The sequence below is a fragment of the Eutrigla gurnardus genome (genome assembly GCF_963514095.1).
Source record: "Eutrigla gurnardus genome assembly, chromosome: 15".
Lineage (NCBI taxonomy): Eukaryota > Metazoa > Chordata > Actinopteri > Perciformes > Triglidae > Eutrigla > Eutrigla gurnardus.
This window is the reverse complement of record NC_139938.1, coordinates 2,279,058-2,301,069: the sequence shown is the minus strand read 5'-3', so window position 1 is coordinate 2,301,069 and position 22,012 is coordinate 2,279,058. Positions and strand designations below refer to the sequence as shown.

Here is a 22,012-nt window from a genome sequence, read left to right as displayed (position 1 = left end):
ACTGAAATGATTATTACGTTATTACGTTTCTATGTGAATACTGAAATGTTCAATAAAGCACCAAATGCAATCCCGGGTTATTGCCATAAAATAGCCTCAGGTTTTTAGGCATCCCAGATTGTATTTCTTGTTTAACTCTTGGTGGACAGATGTGGAAGTGAGTCATGCATTATTGACAAGCATCATGACCTGTTGAAGATAAATGTAGGTTTGTCTTTGTGGAAAAGTGCAGGGCAGACGGGGCAGCTGTGTAAGATGAGGTCCACTGTCATTTCCAGGTAATTTGTCCCTGATGAAGCACCGTAGCCACACGGGGAGAAACACTTGAGGAGTGTTGTGTGCAGCCAATCGTCGCTACAAGCCCGCAAGACTACAACGAGGCTGCGAGTGGGAGGGAGCACTCGGGAAGCAAAACATGGCGAAATAACAAGTTTGGCTGTGGCCGCTTTTTGGAAACTGCACCGCGTTTGAAACGAAACTACAAGTTCATAAAATTGGGACGCAGGAGAGCGAAAGCGACGCGTAACTTTACAGAGCCGAGGGCCCCCAGTTTACAAGTATTACGGCGTCGGCTGGCGAGAGAAAGTAGTGCCTGGCTGCCTGTCTGCGCTTTCCTCGGGAGGTTGGCAGTGCTAGGCGCGACTGTCAACACAGAAAATGGATGAGGAGGGAAAGTTTATTCTGGAAAAGACTATTTAGCCGACTAGCTTAGCTACGTTAGCTAGCCGGTTAACGTTAGATTGATCGCACCTGACTCGGTGTTCGGACGGACGTGCGCTCCGGTAGGAACCGAGCCGTATTTTAAGTCGTGTTAACAACTTTGACAACTGCAGGCGCAGAGAATCGTGTTTCAAACGAGGCCGTTATTTTAATTCCCCTCACTTGTCTCGATTTTTGTGGGGAGGACGTATCTTTGGGGCTGGTATTGAGCCTGACAGCGGGTTCTGGTGCGGTGCGGACGGACCCGGACGCCATCAAAAAAAAAAAAAAAAAACATTGCGCCGCGAAGCCGTTAATGTTGTTTTCTACTTCAACGGCGTAACGAGGAATGGTTCCGCGGCACGACAGTCCTCTCCGGTGTTTATTGTTTCTCCCGTGACTCGCATTATTGCATCAGATACAACATTAGCTGGATGTCAGTTATCGTCAAAATGAACGCAGCAAGGTGTTCAACAACAGTGGAGGTGCATCGTATAGAAAAGCTGCCAGTTGTCAGGACGATGACCGGCTAACGGTGACGTCGCCAGCTTGTTGAAATCTCTCTTTTCGAGTTAAATGTGTTAAAATTAAATTCAGTAGAAAACAACAACTGCGGGGAAGATTCTAGCTGTCGGTCGGAGTTGACGTGAGCTAGCCAGCTGGGTGCGTCTGTGGCAGCGCTGCCTGCGATGTGTGTGCTAGTCTCGGTGCTACCGTGTCGTTCCGTTTCACCGTAACGAGCCCAGTTCGTTAGATTTCATCGGCAGAGAAGCGGCCGCTTCAAGCTCGTTTTCGCAGCCACTCAACCCCCCCGAGTGCTTCTTGTCAAATAGCTAACTTGGTAGCAGAGCTCCTAAGTTTCGCCAGCCATGTCTGAAAACGCCCCCACACGAAGCCTGGATGACATAGACCTCGCAGCGCTGAGGGTGAGTATTGTTATTATACAAAGTATTCATGTAGGCTCACGGCAGACGGACTCATTAGATGTTATGTCATATGACGAACCGGAGTGGTCGGTTTGCCTCCCACGCAACAAAGTTCAGGTGGACTAAACATCCATTGGCCCCGTGTTGCTGCAGGCAGCCGTGATGTTTTGGTGTCAAAGATATTCTCTCCCTCTGCACCCAATAAAGCAGCGACCTTCCAGCCTTGACTCACAGTTGATTAGTGTGTTAATAACAACATGAGAGTCACGTCTGCTCCTGTTTCCCGGACTACAAAATCACCTGACCTACACTTTGAGATTATGGTGTAGTTATTGGGCCCTGTTTTTTTTCCCCCAACTACCACATCTGAACTATTTTGTTTAAATTAAATGATTAATTTTTGGAGAGCCTGACATTCATTGATTACATGTTGAATGGCAAATCGTCTAACAATTTCCTTGTGAGTTTTGTTGCTGGTCTTTTGGTTTAGTTTGGTCTGTATTACTGGCAGCATTTTAATAAGACTGTATATGTATTTAATGCAACATGTGTTAACAAGATGGTCCACCTTGAAGGCCTCAGTCTTAAAAGATCCACCAGCTCCTCCAACATTAGAACCCCTTTACCAGACAAAAAAGACTAGAAATGATTATAACCACAGTTGTAAAACTCCCTTGAGATGCATGCAACCTTTTTAAAGTGTCAAATTTGTATTTGTATTTGTATTTGGATTCAAATTTTTTTTTTTTTTTTTTTTTTTTTTTTTTTGAAAATATATATTTCAGTCTCATCTTCAGGTGCAGGTTTTTAACAGAATCATAGTTTTCACTTTAGGTTGCATTAAAATGACCAAAGGCTACTCGGAATGTGCATCTGGCTCCATGTTATTGATTAAAATGAAAACATTTTACATACAAACTATTAAAATATATCCCAGAGGAAAATTCAATTTAGAGGGTTTCATGTGCCCTCCGAAAATAGCAGAAACTCTGCATCAGTTTAGCTTTCCCAGATTTAGGGGGTTTAACAGGAGATCGGGGTAGTTTATTGAAATCCTGGCTTGTTTGTTCCCGTGTTACCTCTCTCCCTGACTTTGAACAAGGGCCCACCTTAGAATCAAATGTTCCCACATCCCAGCACGTTGTTAGAACTGACCCAGCTCCTTTTAATACATCTGTCTAGAAAGAGAAGATTGCCATATTATTTGAATTTTTTTTATAGATTTTAACGAGATATAATCCCTTAATTCAATTCAGGAATGTGATTATCGGTCTCAAAAGAATCTCAATGTGTTTTGTTATGATGATTTTGGCCCATTTTCAGTGGCTTTCTGTAAAATTGCACTGTAATTTGTGGCCTGGTATGGTCCAGTAAATTGGAGTAATGTTTGTTGGAGCACTGACCATTCAGTTGTTGTTCTTGTTGGAAAGTGAAGTTAGTGAGTTTGAACAACGTGAATTAAATCCAATTACCTCCATTGCATAACGGTGGCAGAAACAAACTAAAAACACCAAAATCTGCATGGCCAGCTACCACTATCGATAAGTGTGAACCTATTTTTGTGATTTGGGTTAACTGACTATTTAGTGGTGTCCTGTGGATTTTTCTTGTAAACAAACAATAGTTATGTTTGCGTTAAGCTTTACTTGCCAAAAGGCATTGTGTAGCTTTGAGCTCCAACAAATGAGTTTAATGCATTTCCTTCCTTATAAAACATGCAACAGTATTTTTTCTTTTTAGTGTTTTGAATCCTACATTGTTTACTAGCTAGCAGTCCTCTTCTTCCCCACCTTTGTTGACTCATGCTGCATATCTTGGGTGTTACTGCCACCTGTTGATTAGTTGAATAGTGTGAAGCCATTGGCAGGAAGTGGAACACGACACCCGTGTACGTGTGCGCATGCATGTGCGTTCTTGTGCACAGGCACGAGATAAACAAAACTGGGACCCACTCAAAGAAAAAGACAGCTCCATATCGCTACTAGAGGAGAAAAAACTCAATGAAAATGTCTCAATGACAGCGTTTTTCTAGAGTACACAAGGACTCCAACATTAGGCTACATAGTGGCAGTCAACTATACGCTGGCAACAGCTAATCATCTGTGGTGTAACAGTTTGTTCCAATGTCAATAACACAGGATAACAGGTTGCATGTGGCGTAGTGAGGTACACTTTTAGACAATCAAAGTGACACAGTCTTGCTCCAACACAAATTATGATTGAATTTCACCTGGAGGGTTTTTTGTGGGTAATTTAATACTATTGTAAAGCGACTTCTATGCTTTTTTCATTTTCAAACCTTCGTAGGCTGAGGTGGATATTGGATACTGATTGTTCAGGAAAACCAGCCCTCTGGAAATAAAACTCATGAGAAATTTAGTCTTGTGATTTTATTTTGGTGCTGTGAAACAGCTATGCTTGTCATAAATAACCTTACATAAGTATGATTAAAAACAAAATTGGTTTGGTAATTGGTTTTGCACTTTAGAAAGCTTTATTGTTAACATCAGTAAAAATTACACGTCTGATATAAAATGTTTAAAAATGTCAACTAGAGCCCGACCGATATATCGGCCGATATTAGGCATTTTCCAAACTATCGGTATCGGCATTTATAAATGCCAATAAATGAATATTTTAAAAAATAAAATAAAAACGGATGAAACAGCCTTATAGAACTTAACAGAATTTTTCTCCAGTCTTGTTCGAAGTTATATTGATGAAGCTAACCAGAGGGGTATTCCATCAAACTCGCTAATTAAAGCGGCGCTTACCTGGTTAAGCCTGGTTAGAACTAACGCCAACTTCCACTTGCGGCTAAACCCGTTCCATTAACGCATTTCAGCCGCGCCTTGTTGAGGCTTATTCAAGCCAGGCTAACGTTGTCTTGTGTTACGCACGTTCACGGGATATAAAGCCAGCCCAGAACCGTGAATGTCGAATCATCGAGAAAATGGCAGAAAAGACCAGAGCAAAAATTATTGATGGAACTGTATGAGGAGTACAAATCCATCATAACCAATAAAGGGAATACTGTAGTGATAAATAAAAATCGCGAGGCTGCTTGGGCAAGAATTGCCGAGCGATTAAATACGGAAGTACCGTTAAGAGTAACATGCTCTAATATAACACTGACTACGTTTTCTCTAATGTGAGGATAGTGTAGAGGTAACGCGCCGACTGTACATGCGGCCGCCCACGGTTCAATTCCCGTCCATAGTCGTCTCTTTTTCTTTCTTTGGCCGGAACTCTCTCTCTCTCTCTCTCTCTCTCTCTCTCTCTCTCTCTCTCTCTCTCTCTCTCTCTCTCTCTCTCTCTCTCTCTCTCTCTCTCTTTCTCTCTCTTTTTTTTGATAGGCCTAGTAAATGCATCTACATTGACCAACTCATTTATCTCAACAATTTAATGAATACATTCAATGAACCTATTAATGAACTCACCTGAAAGGAATTTATGTGGCTGAAAATTGCATGCAGCAATGCCTTTGTCATTGGGATCTATAACATGCTATTATATCTATCATGTTTTTGCAAGTTATATTTGGGTTCTGGGGAAATTGTATGACATATTTATCATAGTTAAAGTAAAATGTTGGTCTAATTCTCTGATCTACAGAGAATTATGCAATCAAAAAAAAATTATTTGTAAGACGTCCTGGCCGGGATGTGAACACGGACTGCCTGCACCTGGGGGCAGGTGCATCACCACTCACCCAACTGGGAGACTAGCAACACAAGAAATAGATATGTATTTAGATAGTCGGTGTTCAGGAAATAAATGATTTATTCATATTTTTTAATTGCAAGCATGTATTCTTAGACACTTGATGCAAATATAGTTTGTACTTCATATATGTAACTTTTGGTCTTTCACGTGATGAAATCACGAGGACTAGACTTGGCGGAACCTTCTGCTGGTACAGTTGTTTCCGACAGACGGACTTCTCTGAAACCCCCGCTAAAGTAAGCCTGATGTTTAGCCTGCCCCGGAGCAGGCTAGTTTGGTCGGATAAATTCCCATGGTTACTTAGCGGAGAGTCCCTCAAGTCATGTTGATGGAACGCAACTCTCGCTAAAGGTAGCGAGGCTTATCGAAATTAGCCCGGCTTTGCACTTAGCGAGTTTGATGGAATACCCCTCAAGTCTTTTAATACTGGTAACTTTGTGTTTTGTTGTTGTTGTTGTTGTTGTTGTTATTGTGTTTTTGTTCAAAGGACTTTACATTTTATATCTTAAGTTTGTATTTTTATACATTTTATTTATCAGAACTTTAATATATTTTTGATGATCCAAGCAGCATTATCATATTATTTTAGTGAAGACTCATAAATAACTACAAATGACTAATGTTAGGGAAATCTGTTAATGTTTTGTTACGCGTTTCTGAAATAAAAAAATAAAAAATATCGGCCGATATATTGGAATATCGGATTTTTAAATTGACAAACATTTGTATCGGTATCGGCCTTCAAAATCCTTTATCGGTCGGGCTATAATGTCAACTACCTTTTACATCTTTTTCCATGCATTTTTTACGCATTGTGATGATTAATTCACATTGTCATCACATGCATTGATTTTAAGATAGTAACTAGTGGATATTCTCTCACTGGATGGATGTAGCCCACATAGTAGAATGACACCGGGCCCATCGCATAATCCAACATTGGCAGTTTTGATAAATTAAAAAAAATATATTGTTTATCCACAACTGGTGTGCAAATTATGTGAGGTTGCTAAGGAATTTCCAATTTCTTAGGATGTGTTTGTTGAATGTGAAACAGTATTTCACAATTTAAGTATGAAGAAAGCCATTTAAATACACTTAAGGTGAACTTGAAAGTTGTTCTGTAATGGTATTGATGATGCGTGTTTGAGTTGTGATTTATATTGTTGTTGCAGCTGTGTAACCACAGATAGGACAGGCTTTATAAAAAGGACTTCCTCTGACAGCTCAGTTCACACTCCTCAGGAAATGTGTGGTCAACTTCCCAATGGACTATTACTCGTGTCTTTTAGAGTTTATATCCTGTTGAACTGAGGTTGATATTTGGAAAAATGCATTGCTTAGTTCCTTGAGGTTTTCCAATACATTGTGTTTACAATTTAATAAAACAACATATCCACAAGAACTATCAGAGCAACTTTTTTTATAATAGCAGACTGACTGTAGATATGTCCTCCAGTTACCCTGTAGTTTTACTGCTTCCTTACCTTATTTTGCAATCATCGCCGACAAATTGTTTAACTGTGTGCTGTTGGTGCTAATCCTTGCAGATAACTGTACCCTTCCCCTTCTATCACTCTGTTCCTCTCATCCCACTCTTGTGGGCGAAGCTACCGCCTCTGCTTTGCCACCCACTCATTATTCTCCTCTATACCATCATTTCTTTGCCTCCCTCTTTACGTCACAGTTGCCGCTCCATAGTGTCATAACATGCTTCAAAATATGTCTGGTATGTTTATGTCATCATTTGAGCTATGTGTTTTCCCATCAAATGTGTGGTCATTTCCCGGTTTTACTGTCCAATCGTTCATAAGTATAGATGCTATTTTTTCCATAAATGTTTCCTGTCTCAAAGGAATTTTGCTCCTCCTTGTTTAAGGCAGAAAATCCATCACTGGAAACAGATGAAAGCAGGATAGGTCATGCTGTACATTCTAAACCCAAAGCAGCAGTCTAACCACCCACACATCTTCTTAAAGCCATATTGAAATTGCATGAAAGTGGAACTGCTTGTCATATTCCCTTGTCTCTTGGGGGAGGGGGTTGCATAATTAAGTAAAAGCACCCTTGGTGTCAGTAGAAATTGTTCACTGCATTGAAACTTAAAATTAACAAATCAGGAAATTGCCAGATGTATGTCAATGATAAATTGATCTTTGTATATCTGATCTAGTATCAATATTTAGTGCATCTGCTTGTCTGTTTCCTCCATGAAAAGTCTTGTGGGTGGGTAGTGAGTATGTGAGTGGGTGGTTAGGATGATTGAGTTCAGACGATTTGTTAGGAAATATGGAATTTATATGTTGGATTTAAATTAGCTGTGGTGTACACACAGAAGACACATTTTGGTTGTTTTATGTATGGTTTCTTTTCTGCATGGGCCTTTTATCCTTTGTGTGTGTTTATCTCAGTGTTCCTGTATGAAGTCTATAGGTCTGCAGTTGTACTCACTTTGATGCACAGGAAAATGTTTCTAAATACGTTTTTCTGATGTATAATTACCGTATCTATTATCATTCCAGAATTAATCTTGAGTGTTCTTTTAAGGCATGAAATTAAAATGACAGGAAAAAATGCTTGCAAACTTATGAAGGCCTGTTTTATTTTCCGTCCTCAACAGTGTTTTGTATTTAGATGTCTTAATTCAGCCTTTGTGCCAACATATCTGAAGACAGATTGCAGGAGTTACTAGAACAGGTGCTGACTCTTTACTGAGGAAACATGAGTGTAACAACATGAAATACGACCTCCACTTAAGGTCGGCATTGAAGTGTAGATGTGTAGGATTCAAAGAAGAACAAAGAAAGCTTCACCCACTTAGAACTAAAATAGATTTGGCCTGCATTGAGCGTCGTGTTGTTAATTTTGCTCTCAAATTTGCAAGAACAAAAAAAGCATAACAAATTGCAGTTTATTTTATTTAAACCCTGTTTTTATTTGGAGCTTTTTGAATAAAAAAAAAAAACTTATGATAAGCACACCAAGGATGACACATGAATCTGCATGTTGTATGACTTATGAATCTGCTAATGTCTCCAATAGGATCCAGCAGGAATCTTTGAGCTGGTCGAGGTTGTCGGCAATGGGACATATGGGCAGGTGTACAAGGTGAGACATGATGCCTATATTGTATCTGAATGTTGTAGAAATCTTTTTGGAGAATGAGTTATTTAATACATTAAGTTTTCCTTTGTGTGATAAGTTGCTATAAAACTGGCTACAAATAACAATCTTTGCCTACTCTTTATTAAATGTTCTGTGCGTTAATTTCTCAGATTACAAGCAGGTTTATTTTGCTGCTATGCAATTAGCCCAACATTATGGGCAAAATTCAAACCGTTTCTGAAACATGGCGTCCCGGGTTATTTTTCCAACTTAATGACCACTGTTATGATGATGCAACTTGTCAGGGCCGTCACGTGAAGACGGGCCAGCTGGCTGCCATCAAGGTGATGGATGTTACGGAGGAGGAAGAGGAGGAGATCAAAGCTGAAATCAACATGCTGAAAAAATACAGCCACCACCGCAACATAGCCACGTACTACGGTGCCTTTGTCAAGAAGAGTCCGCCGGGACATGATGACCAACTCTGGGTCTGTCTACCTTTGTACCCGGCTGATGATTTTATAGCAGCATGCCTCATTGATTCTAATCACTAACTCACGTTTGCATTTATCTGTATGTAGCTGGTGATGGAGTTTTGCGGTGCAGGATCTGTGACTGACCTGGTGAAGAACACTAAGGGCAGCTCTCTAAAGGAGGACTGGATTGCTTACATCTGCAGAGAGATCCTAAGGGTGAGAAATCAGAGTCCCACCAGTCAAATCAGGTCTGCGACAGAGGTTACCCCTTATGGATCAATTTTAACTTCTCTATATGTGCGCAGGGCCTTTCTCACCTTCACGCCCATAAAGTTATCCACAGAGACATCAAGGGCCAGAATGTGCTGCTCACGGAAAATGCTGAGGTCAAACTTGGTACGTTGAATGCTCTGAAGTTTTTGGCCAAAAGTGTAAAAGTAGGTTATGTGCTGTCACTCATCATGTCATATCCTTTCCTCTGATTCCTTTGTCCACCTTCAGTTGATTTTGGGGTGAGCGCTCAGTTGGACAGGACTGTTGGCCGTAGGAACACGTTCATCGGCACTCCTTACTGGATGGCACCTGAGGTTATTGCCTGTGATGAGAACCCTGACTCCACCTATGACTACAGGGTAACGGCAGCATTGTGTTTGTGTATGTGTGTGAACACTATGCCGTGGAAGCATTTGAAAGAGACTGACATGGTCCCTTGTGTGTTTCAGAGTGATATCTGGTCCTTGGGGATCACAGCCATTGAGATGGCAGAGGGAGCTCCTCGTAAGTGAACACACATCAAGCATCCCTGTGGACTATTTCTTGTCGTCTTGAAGCCCATTCTAAAAGACCTCATGAATGAGTGTCTTGCATATTCAGCCTTGTTGTCTGTGTCTTCAGCTGGACAGCTGACTCACTGTGATCAAGGTAGTACAGTCGTGAGCTGGCAGTAGGCCTGTGGAGGCTGATTGCACAGATCCCTCTGATCTGCTAAGCGGGGAGATATGTCTGCCTAGAGGTTTGCTGTCAAACCTGACTAAGAAGCAAAGGAAATCTCACTTCAGAGTAGCGGCTAAAATGTTTGTATAATTAATCGCAGCTGTGGTAAACTTACACAAAATAAAGTTCTGAAAGCTAAATGCTGATAAACCACATGGATGCTGCGAACGGCATAAGGCGTACTGGCCAACCGTCAAGCTGAAGTTGATGCACCTCTGTAAATTATGAAGTGTGTACTTACTCACTCCAACAGTCTCATTACTGATTAGACTGTCCATACAATTGATCAGCCAAAGGCCTAAACAAACGGAACAGTCCACGCCAGGTATTTAATAAAACACCCAATGGCACGGCAGTGTGTAACTCGATCATTCCCACAGACAGGATGTTGACAGAACTACCAACATCCCGTCAGTGGGGGATCCATTCCTTTAAATGAAAATAAACCTTGGAAGCCTGCTGAATAAATAAGAATTTTGCTTAAATATTATGTCAAGTACATGTTAAACATATGTTATATGAAGCACACACTATCAGTATAGCTGTGACCCCTCTCTTTTAATGTAGCCCTTTTTTAAATGCTGAAATAACATTTTCTTCCTGTTTTAGGCTGTCTCAGTCATGTTGCATATGTCCAAAAGACTGCCATACAAAAGCCTATTTACTGTGAAACAGTGAAGCTAACCAGTCAGGTTTAGCTACCTACCTACGCTGGGAACACAATGACTCACAGTCCTTGCTCTTACATTCAATGTAACAATAAGCCCGAGGCACCAGGAAAGATTGGATAACAGCAGCTGTAACCGTGTTTGAGGATACAGAGAATATGTGTAATGGTGGCTAGTATTATTTACAAACTACCAGTTGTGGGAGAATATGATACTCTGTTTAACATAAAATGTAGTCTCTTGTTACTTTTTCCTTCTTTTTCCTGTAATTCTCAGTGTGGGTAAGATATTTAATAATACCTAAGAACTCCCTGTTTCTGCAGCCTTGTGTGACATGCACCCGATGAGAGCCCTCTTCCTGATTCCAAGGAACCCCCCTCCAAAACTTAAATCCAAAAAATGGTGAGTTATAAACAATACGGCCATATTAATTACATAATGTCATGTCATAGATGTGCGCCTTTCATATGATATCAAAATGTGCTTCAACCCCTCTATACCTTAATATTTTTCCAAAGGCAGACTGAAGAGTAAAGGTGGTGTACCAAAAAGGGGAAAAATCAGGTCATTGCAGGAGAGCACATTTCCATGCACTGCAGTAATGTGGTTGCTCAGTTTACTTGATGTTTGAGAAAGCAGGTTACTGCAGAGTAACGACACCCAGGTTAAAGTGATAGATTGGGTTTTTTGAAGTGGGGTTGTATCCATAGTCAGTGTATTATCTACAGTAGATAGAAGAGAGAGTACCAGCCAGGGAGATTAGCAATGCGCTGCTGTGGACGAGGGCAGCAGCCAGACACATTCTGGCCGACTAAAACAAGGCCCACATAAAAAATAATAAAAAATCAATACCAATTTAAATGTACACTATATTTTCAATATTGTCATAGCTTCACATTGCCAGCCATTGCCAACAGGGAACTGAAGCCATTGTATCCATCTATGCTCTCTTCAAAGTCAGTGGACTCCTTTGAACATAGGAGCTGTTGGTCTGCCTCTATCAGTGTTAGTTTGTTTGGGTTATTGTGTGACATTAGTGTTTTAAAGGGGTTTGTTTGATTTCACCAAAGTTGCCCAATAACACAAACAAACCGATTGATGCATCAGTAGACCAACAACTCCTGTGTTGTGTGGGTTAAAAGTGACTGTATTTTTTTTAAGTGGCTTTGAAGCCGCCGTAGATCAGCTACAGTTCCCCGTTATAAAGCAAAGTGAAGCTGAACTATTTATTTTAAATGCATATAAACACACTTAACAACAACAGCACTCAATGGAAAGAATGCTATTTGTACAAGAAGTGATGCAAAATTACTGGAAAATTTCTCAAATGAGATGTTGTGCAAAGTTACTTTGGGTGCATTTGTCCTTCAATTGGGGAAAGACATTTGGGAAAGCTGTTATTTGCTCAGGTTTCATTGTCCCAGTATCGTGAGGAATATTATTGTGAGCAAGATGAGAAGCTGAAGGTGTTTAAACTAATTTGCCATGTTCTTTCTCCTACCCTGTTTTTTTGCTCCTATGACTGTTCCTTTTGCTTGTTAATAGACCCATTTAATAGTTTATGGTCCCACTGCATTGAGAATGCAATGTTGCTTCCACAATGTTTTTATAATCCTAAAGAAGCAGTCAGTCAGAATTGTGTTACCCAGACGAACAATTATGCATAATACAAAAATATAAGTAAGGGATGGACACACATTTGCATGAACGCTTTATTTCTGTGTTTATTATTGACCTAATAGATGTAGCTTTAGTTACAGTTTTATAAAAAAAAAACTAAAGCTACATCTATGAGGTCAATCATCTCATAGATGTAGCTTTAGTTGCAGTTTCAGATAAAAATTAGAAGTAAGTTTCTCAGGTAATAAGGATATAATGCACTGCACACTACCGGTAACTGCAGCTACTCCCCTCTCAGTCAGTCAGATCATTTTGTGAAGACTTTGCAGAATGAATTGGGTCAGTGCACATTTCTTGTCAGTGTCACACAAGACTGTGGATTTGAATTGTCATCCTTCATGGCTTTAATTCACACTTGAGTAAGAAAAGGAGATTTCATGAAATGTCACAAATTATTTACCCTAGAAAATGCTGGACATGTTAAAGGGGCTAAAGACAGACTTTGTCCCACTTCAATCTCTCTTCTGGGTAATAACGGCCCAGCTGCCAACTGTTTCATGCCTCCCCACCCTCCCAATCTCCCTCACTAGTTTGTCTCCCTCTAACCTTCCCATTCCTCCCAGGTCCAAGAAATTCATTGACTTTATAGAGGGCTGTCTTGTGAAGACATATACCAGCCGCCCGTCCACAGAGCAGCTTCTCAAGCACTCCTTCATCAGGGACCAGCCCACTGAGCGCCAGGTCCGAATTCAGCTCAAAGACCATATTGACCGTACACGCAAGAAAAGGGGAGAGAAAGGTAAGCAAATGAGATCGTAAGCTCACTATGCCACAATGTATTTACATGTAAATTTCACTTCCCTTTCATGCTAATTTGTCTGATAGAAGAAACTGAGTATGAGTACAGCGGTAGTGATGAAGAGGATGAAAATCGTGGAGATGACCGAGAGTCAAGGTGCTATTTATATTCTCTGTCCAATGAGTATAAATCCTTGACTTGTGTTGTCCATGCAAATGATTGTCCCCAAAATCAGCCCCCTCATAATCTGTCATTTCGGTCATCAGTTCAATCCTCAATGTACCCGGTGAGTCCACCTTGAGGCGGGACTTCCAGCGTCTGCAGCAGGAGAACAAAGAGCGCTCAGAGGCTCACAAGAGGCAGCAGGCCCAGCTGGCCGCTCAGCGTCGGGACCCCGAGGAACACAAGAGGCAGCTGTTACATGACCGACAGAAACGCATCGAAGAGCAGAAGGAACAGCGTCGCCGACTTGAAGAGGTGATAATCAACCAAGTCATTTTACCTTCAAACAGAATAATACTAGTCTGTGCTAAATATGATGCTAGAGCAATGGGATGATACTCTCTGCTTAGTGTAAAGACGGGGAGCTAGCATGACTCTCAAAAGTTAAGAAATACTCTTACCTCTAAGTTATGTGTTGTACATAACCCTTTCTAAAATTACAACTTGACATTTTTTTAGTGTCTTTAAAAATATCTTAGGTTGTCTAAAATTCTAATGCGTTTTCATTGTAACTTTCTTTCTTCTGGTTACTGTCAAGTTTTTGACACAACACTTTACATTCCATTATTGTCTAAGATAGGTGCAATACTGCAGCCAATGCTGGGTGATGAATTAATGCTGCATAAACTCGGCACTGGTCATGAAAAGCACATCATTAGAAAAAAGGATTTGAAAGTTCACTAACTATGAACGGAGAGATATTGATGCAAAGTGTACAAAACGTAGGTGTGTTTTTGGGACATAGGTAAAGTTATCTTTGAAGTGAAGTACCATCTGTACATAAACAATACAATACCTCTACTTCAGACAATGAAAACATTTTAGTTGGGTTACACTAACTCCAAATGTTCACGACTGACATGCACTTTATCATCACGTTCTGTCTTCTTTGATGCTGGTTTTGATTAATTCCAATATATAGAAAATATAAACCAATCCGATTTTGTCAGGGATGGGGCAAACCAATATTTTTGACATTATATAACTAATGTTTATCTTGCACATTTGACCAAAGGCAACAGCAGGGACATTTTAGATTCAAAACAAAACTGTACCAAGCAACGAAAATATCATGATCCACTGTAATGGGTCTGCTTGTGTCTTTGTACTTCAGCCATGTAACAACTTGCTCTTGCCCTTGTAATTGGCTTTTTATTAAATATTTGGTTTGCCATTGCTAGCTTTGGTCATAAATGCACAGCAGTTATGATCTGCCTTCTATCATCAGCCCACTAAACTTTTGTTATGTAATATACTGAATGTAGGGGATAGGCTGATTGGTGACTCTAAATTGCCCGTAGGTGTGAATGTGAGTGTGAATGGTTGTTTGTCTCTACATGCTGGCCCTGTGATAGACTGGCGACCTGTCCAGGGTATACCCTGCCTTCGCCCAATGACAGCTGGGATCGGCTCCAGCCCCGCTGCGACCCTGAATACAGGATAAGCGGTAGACAATGGATGGATGGATACTGAATGTATATCTATCAATTAACATAAGTGATGAAAAATAAAACATGTTTGAATTGTTTAGACTTAAACATTTGAAAATGTGTCCTTTTGCTCTACATGTAAAACACACCGGTAAACTTAACTTATCCATAAAAAAATTCTGTCAAAGCCTCCATTTCTAAAAAACTAGTTGCCAGGACTGGAGAAAAGGCTGGCAACAGAACATTTTCAACATGTTGTTCACTAACATACATAGTTGAATTAATGGGTAAACAGTGGAGAATAGAGGGAGATTATTTATAAATAAGTAAACAGTGGGGAATAGAGTGAAATTACTTTAGGTGAGGGAAAGTCCAGCTCCTTGATAGGAAAGTATGAATTATTAATTCTCCAAACATTCGCCCCGAGTGAGATGATTTTGTAACCAAGAGTAAGATGTTTTTGAGTTTGAAGTTTTATAATGCATGGAAATAATGAAAAGGTAGTTTTACCCTTAATGAGTATGGAAATGAGTAAGTTGTTCAAGTGGCCCAAGTTTGAGGGGCCGTCCAGACGAAGCAAAACAAACTTTTTTTCTCCGTTTTGCCTTGGCGTTGTTTCAAGAAAATCCGCATCCAGACGAATCCACTGAAAACGATTCAGCGCGCTGTAGTACGTATTCCAGGCCCTTATGCGGCGCTGTTTCTGCTACAAAAACGCAGAAGAAGAGACGGAGCTTGACCGGATGTTTGCCATTGCTATGGCAACACGTGAGAGTTACGGCTAATCTCCGCCAGGACCACCCGATCAATAAACACCCATAAGATGACAATTTGTCCCATATAAATAAAATCAACAATAAGCACCAACAGCCGTCACCCTAAGGACCTTGACGAGGCGTTGTCACAGGTTGAGATGGATTAATTAGACAAATAAATGCCTACATTCATGGGAAGTTAGCTAGCGGTTGTTTGTTAGCATCGTAATAAAGTAGCATATCTGCGACTTTTTTCCCGGAATATCGCCCCCCTCTCTCGGCTCCGTTTTTTTTCATACAGCGGCCCTGATACGCCGTCGTACAGACGAACAGAATATCTGCTACGAGCACGGAGGCCGCCGTTGTTGTTGTTGTTATGAGATGTCGCGGGGGAAGAAGTCAGGCTCGAGGGTCGAGGGGCGGGCCGATGACGTCAGCGTATTTGTTTTCGCCGTCTACACGAAAACGAACACGAAACGGAGGGGTGCCGTTTTTTTCTTTTCCACCCTGAGAGCTGGTTTCAAAAAAGTGCGTTTTCACGCCGCGAAAACGCCGGATTAGTATGGACGACGAGGCTGAAGTTGGCTTCCGATTCGCCAGCCTCCGATTCGGCACTTAAGGGGAAAGTTGAGGGGAAATTAACTCATTGTGCAGTGCGACTGTTTGTCTACTGATTGACTGTTTTTTGTGACACTTCTTGATGTGAAAACTTTTTAGACATTTTAGGTAAGACATCAGCTTTGCCTGACACCTACTATTGTATCTGTGAAACTTTTATTTAATTTGTGAAAATGCTAAAGGGGAGATTTTGCCGTTTTTGTTTTATACCAAGACCTCATTAGACCAGGTCCAGATCCAAAACCACTGTGCCTAGACCTCTCAAATCTGGACTGGATTGATCTACAGACCTTGAAGATTCATAAAAACACAGTTTCTGATTTGTGAAACCTTTATTCTATTTGTGAAAATGCAATAAGACACAATTCACTGTTTTTTCAGCATGTAGACCATATTAGACCAGGTCCAGATCAAAAACCACTGTACCTAGACCTCTCAAATCTGGACTGGATTAATCTACAGACCTTGAAGATTCATAAAAACACAGTCTCTGATTAGTGAAACCTTTATTCTATTTGTGAAAATGCAATTAAGGCACATTATACTGTTTTTCCAGCATGTAGACCACAGTAGACCAGGTCCAGATCCAAAACCACTGTGCCTACACCTCTCAAATCATGACTGGATTAATGTGCAGACCCCGAAGATTCATAAAAACACAGTCTCTGATTTGTGAAACCTTTATTCTATTTGTGAAAATGCAATAAAGGCACATTATACTGTTTTTCCAGCATGTAGACCTCATTAGACCAGGTCCAGATCCAAAACCACTGTGCCTAGACTTCTCAAATCTGGACTGGATTCATCTACAGACCTTGAAGATTCATAAAAACACAGTTTCTGATTTGTGAAACCTTTATTCTATTTGTGAAAACCTGGTCTAATGAGGTCTACATGCTGGAAAAACAATATAATGTGCCTTTATTGCATTTTCACAAATAAATGGTCAAACGGCAAAATCTCCCCTTTAGCATTTTCACAAATAAAATAAAAGTTTCACAGATACAATAGTAGGTGTCAGGCAAAGCTGATGTCTTACCTAAAATGTCTAAAAAGTTTTCACATCAAGAAGTGTCACAAAAAACAGTCAATCAGTGGACAAACAGTCGCACTGCACAATGAGTTATTTTCCCCTTAACTTTCCCCTTAAGTGCCGAATCGGAGGCTGGCGAATCGGAAGCCAACTTCAGCGTCGTGTATGAACGGCAGGGCGAAACGCACAAGACTTCTGCGTTTATGCACTGAAAACGTTTTCGTGTGGACAGGCCCTGAGACTTTCTCTTCACTAACTCCACTAATCTGCCTGTTATGAGGCTGTGAACCCGCGTTGGAGGGCACACGTGTTCAAAATCACCTTCATTCCCCAAGTATGTGTGAATATTCAAGGAATTTGACTTTAGTTAAATAATTTTGCAGGCTAGCTAACAAGCTAGTTGTATTGAAGCTAAACGAAAATACAAACATGATTTCACTGCATTAATGTATAGTTGAACTCTACTATTATAGGTGTGTGTGGTGTGTGTGTGTGTGTGTCACATCCTCTGTTCTCTGCCCTGCATTCCCTCTCCCTTTATTTATTTTTCCAGCTCTTTGTACAAAAAAAACAAGGGAGGGTTTGCTTATAAGCAGGCTATCCATTATGAATTCCCCTGTGCCAACGTAGCCTGTGTGCTCATTTCTCTTTTTGCTGTCACCCTTCTCTCCCAGCAACAGAGAAAGGAGCGAGAGATGGTGAGGCAGCAAGAAAAGGGTCCCCATCGGAGACTTGACGATATGAGACGGGAGGAAGATAGAAGGCTGGCTGAGAGGGAGCAGGTAACCAACCGCAGCAGACGTGGGGCTGCAATCAGCCAATCGGTGGCAAGTGTGGGTGTGTCCACCGGCAACACTGCAAGTTGCTCTGGTGGTGAAATTCCATGAGTGGGTTGCCATAGCAGCAAGGGTCTAAATTAGTGTATTTATTCAGAGATGAGTTTTCTGTGGGTGAGCTCTCTGCGTCTCTTGTGCTCCGTTTCCAGTCTACCCTCAGTAACACAAGTCTGGCATCATCGCATCATCACCCCGCGGTGCCAGATACTCACATTATGTTAGTACGGTCCCTTACAACAGCCACAATGTACTGCTAAATATTTTAATTGTTCTTAATCGAGTGCTTGATCACAATCTCTATGTAGTGCTCAACATTGATGTTATGGTAACTTGTATGTGTCTCTTAGGACATCTAACAGGGATGGTTCAGGTTTAGCCAATAAAATTCAGTGTTAGAATTGTTGATTTCTTTTCAGAAAAACACGCTGTCTGTTTAATGGAATGAGATTACATAACCGTTATGTGCTTTTATCGTCTATATACTATATAATTTTTTCCCCCTTAATGCCTCTCATTCCTTCCATTACCTTTCCTCAGGAGTTTATCAGACATAAGTTAGAAGAAGAGCAGCGGCAGTTAGAAATCCTTCAGCAGCAGTTGCTTCAGGAGCAAGCACTGCTTATGGTAACTAGTCCTCACTACTTCTTTATAATGTCTTGTTTTGAATGCAACGGTTTCCATGTCCTTTTGGTTACACTACCTCATCAGTAAAGGAGATTTATTAATCAGCACTGAAAAACATTCAATCTGTCCTCACAACAATATGGCTTGTTTCTCTTTTTGTCAAGTCAATATTATTCATATAACCCAGTATCACAAAACAGCAAATGGCCTCAGGGGTTTTATAAATTGTACAGCAAACACCACCCTCTATCCTCAGACCCTGGATTTGGATAAGGAAAAACAGTGTTGCAGTGCTTTGCCAAAACAAACACTGCAGTGTTACATCTGCTTGTGTTTGGGGTTGAGGCTTTACGTGGAGTAAAAGGCAGCTGAATACTTTTACAATAAGTTCCTACTAGCTCTTCTTGTTTTTGTAACAAAATAAGCAGTTCTGTGTTCTCGATGTGCAGCACCTTGATGTAGATATGATACATATTACAGAGAATGTAGAATACTGCAAGTCTTGAAAAGGCATGCACTGACCTAGATTTTAAGGGCCGTATTGGGCAGATTTCAGTTGATTAGTCTTTGTATCTGGCTTGCACTGCCACGCCCTTGGCATCTTTGTTTTAGCTCGCTTCCGTGGAGTATAGGAGTCGCTGTCTTCTGGATTGGGCTGTAGTGTCAGCTCTTTGTTCTCTTTCACTACTTCATCTATGAGGCAATGAGATAATTCAACACATATCCCCTCCTAAGTTACAAGTGATATATGTATATCTTCATAGAGCACAGGTTCAGCCGCAGGACAGTGGCCCTGGAGTCATTATGAGGGTTCAGTGCCATGCTCAAGGGTAGCACAGTCCCAGGAACAGTGCTGTGAGGCAAGTTTGGCATTATAGCCACAGTTGGAATTGTAGGACTACACAACAGACATGCTGGTTCACAGCAATAGCCTTCCCATAATTCATTGTTTATGTAATGAAGATGGTAGCAGGTGAATCAAATATAATTTGATAACCTCAATGAAATCAAACAAAAGCCACAAACATAGAGGACCTGCTGAGCAGCTTTGATGGGTAGGTGCAGGAATGTGTGGAGTCAGCCACAATTTACTTGATAAAAGGTGTTCTAAATATATATTCAGATCTTCCCTGCTGCTATATTTCAATAGGGACTACTGGTAAGTACATTTCAAGATAATTAAGCTACCATTAGATGTGCACAACAGAGAGTTAGGTCCTCTGCTTAATTGGTCTGTTGTCCAAATTATCTTTCATGAAAGAATGTCATCATTCTATGATCTACAATATAAATGCTAAAATTACTGGCCTTGCCTCAAACAAAATGAGAATCAAAACTGTTGTAGGTGTGGAGGGAATTCATTTTTTTTTTAAATATGTGTTGCACAGTAGCTCCATATCTGTGTCAGGGTGGCATCAGGTAACGGAGGGCAGTCTAGATGTCCATTTCCACAGGAGCTTACACAGTCTCCCTGAGGGTGTAATCCCTCCGTTGTGTCCTTGGTCTACTCAAGTCTCCTCCTACACAGGGAAGCACCTGGGTGAGGCGTTCACACTAGCTGCCAGGCTGGTTCTTCTCTCTGTGGAGGAATACCACAGTGGCATTTTAAAAGGCTTTTAGCTCGTTTGTACCCACAGTCTCCTCCTTCCACTTACTCCACACTGAACACAACATGTGGGCCATACCTGAGCGTCAGAATGAAGATCGTAAATCGACTGCTTTGCTTTGCTCATTGAGAGTTGTAATGGAAAAAGCAGTTAAACATAACAAACACAACAAGCATTTAGCTTTAGTAGAAAGTCCATTTTTATATTGTGTACCTATGATTGTTTATCAAATGTTAATGTATGCAAGACATTTCATTGAGAATGGAAATCTAATCTGCTGTTATAAGAAGCAATGTGCTTATATCCTTTTAAATGTGGTGGCCACCAAAAGGCTTGGAGACCTGTGCCTACAAGTCACAATGAAAATACAGTAAGTCAGCTGAGTCACTTTTACACTGTCTGTTAATATACAGCACAAAAAGGTTTTGTTGACGATACAATCAATATTCTTTTGATGTGGGATAATGCAAACCTGTTCAGTCTGAGGCAAGCAACGGCTTGACTGCAGTTTTTTTTTTTTTTTTTTTTGTTCAGGAGTATAAGCGCAAGCAGCTGGAGGAACAGCGTCAGTCAGAGCGATTGCAGAGGCAGCTGCAGCAGGAGCATGCCTACCTTGTGTCTCTGCAACAACAGCAGCAAGAAAAGAAGCCCCAGCTCTACCACTATAACAAAAACCTGGAGCCCAACAACAAACCCACCTGGGCCCGCGAGGTAGCATTGTTATCTACATGTGAAGCAGCTTACACACCACAGTCAAACTACCAAACACTGACCGGAAAAATGCACGCTTCTTTCACTGTCCTTATTTCAGGTGGAGGAGCGAAGTAAGCTCAACAGACAGGGCTCACCCAAAATCTGCACCACTGTTTCGGACACTGCCATCCAGTCGCGCTCTGACTCAATCAGCCAATCAGGAGTGGTCCAGTCTGCTCAGACCCCACCAATGCAGAGGCCTGTTGAACCCCAAGGGGGGCAGGGAAAGGTGGGTGCTTGCAAGTGTTTAAAATACACTTTCTAGAAAAACAACACATGATACAAACTGCTTATACCTTCCTGCCCCTAATTTGTTAGCTGCTTTACCCTTTACACCTCATCTAGGCTACTTAATTTATGACTTCTTTTCTTCTTTACCCTCCTTTCCCTCTCCACACATCTGTGATCACTTTGTCCCTACATACAATATCTCCTTGAAATACAAACACAACCTTCATTCTTCTCCACCTCGGTCTGCTTCTCCAACTATCTTCCTTCCACTCTGCTGCTCCTCCCTCCTGGTGTGCTGCTGCTGCTCCTCCTGTCCTCTGCAGTTCCAGATGGCTCACTTGGTCCCACTGAAGCCTTATGCTGCTCCTGTCCCTCGTTCTCAGTCCCTCTGTGACCAGCCCACTAAGACCATGTCCGCATTCCCCACCCAGGATCCCTCCCTTACCCCCTTACCCCGCCCCATCCACTCTAGAGAGCTGGTGCGCCAAAACTCAGACCCCACTTCTGAAATCCCGGCACCACAGGCACACCAAATCGGAGAGGATCGCGGCCCCTGGATCCGCCTGCCAGATGTGGAACTCCCACCCAAGGTGAGATCTTGTGACTGATTTTGACTCAGCAGTAGGTGTACAAACCCAAAACATAACCCCAGTTTATTTTAACCAGAATCTCATATCAACACACAAATATTGTGTTAGCTGAACTATAGGTAGTAAACTGACTTTAAAAGGTCTCAATTTTAAGAAATATAAAAAGCCTGTTGGACCTGTTGGAAAAAGCAGGTGGATCAAACCGTTTTTCCATTGATCTGTCTTTGACCTGCCTTTAGTGGTGACTAAAATTCTACCCTTTTGCTTACATTTGTCAATAACTTTTAAAGGTGGTTAAAGC

General features: G+C 41.2%; 2 protein-coding genes across 5 annotated transcripts in view; one reads left to right on the top strand and one right to left on the bottom strand.

Annotated features, from left to right (window-relative positions):
- The window catches only part of hsd20b2 (hydroxysteroid (20-beta) dehydrogenase 2), a 98,358-nt gene that overhangs the window by 39,561 nt on the left and 36,785 nt on the right, over positions 1 to 22,012 (bottom strand). The gene's annotated exons all lie outside the window — the stretch shown is intronic.
- The window catches only part of mink1 (misshapen-like kinase 1), a 31,466-nt gene continuing 9,833 nt past the window's right edge, over positions 380 to 22,012 (top strand). For 2 of the 4 annotated variants that reach the window (XM_084029200.1, XM_084029199.1), the window contains exons 1-16: positions 382 to 1,625; positions 8,394 to 8,459; positions 8,762 to 8,944; positions 9,038 to 9,148; positions 9,238 to 9,328; positions 9,434 to 9,564; positions 9,655 to 9,709; positions 10,917 to 10,995; positions 12,837 to 13,012; positions 13,099 to 13,168; positions 13,279 to 13,489; positions 17,745 to 17,852; positions 18,444 to 18,530; positions 20,672 to 20,848; positions 20,949 to 21,119; positions 21,445 to 21,711. In XM_084029200.1, coding sequence (XP_083885326.1) covers positions 1,569 to 1,625; positions 8,394 to 8,459; positions 8,762 to 8,944; positions 9,038 to 9,148; positions 9,238 to 9,328; positions 9,434 to 9,564; positions 9,655 to 9,709; positions 10,917 to 10,995; positions 12,837 to 13,012; positions 13,099 to 13,168; positions 13,279 to 13,489; positions 17,745 to 17,852; positions 18,444 to 18,530; positions 20,672 to 20,848; positions 20,949 to 21,119; positions 21,445 to 21,711 — 2,040 coding nt within the window. In that variant the 5' untranslated portion in view covers positions 382 to 1,568. Of the gene's footprint in view, positions 1,626 to 8,393; positions 8,460 to 8,761; positions 8,945 to 9,037; positions 9,149 to 9,237; positions 9,329 to 9,433; positions 9,565 to 9,654; positions 9,710 to 10,916; positions 10,996 to 12,836; positions 13,013 to 13,098; positions 13,169 to 13,278; positions 13,490 to 17,744; positions 17,853 to 18,443; positions 18,531 to 20,468; positions 20,508 to 20,671; positions 20,849 to 20,948; positions 21,120 to 21,444; positions 21,712 to 22,012 lie in introns of all 4 variants that reach the window. The other 2 variants (XM_084029198.1, XM_084029197.1) reach the window with 2 other exon arrangements.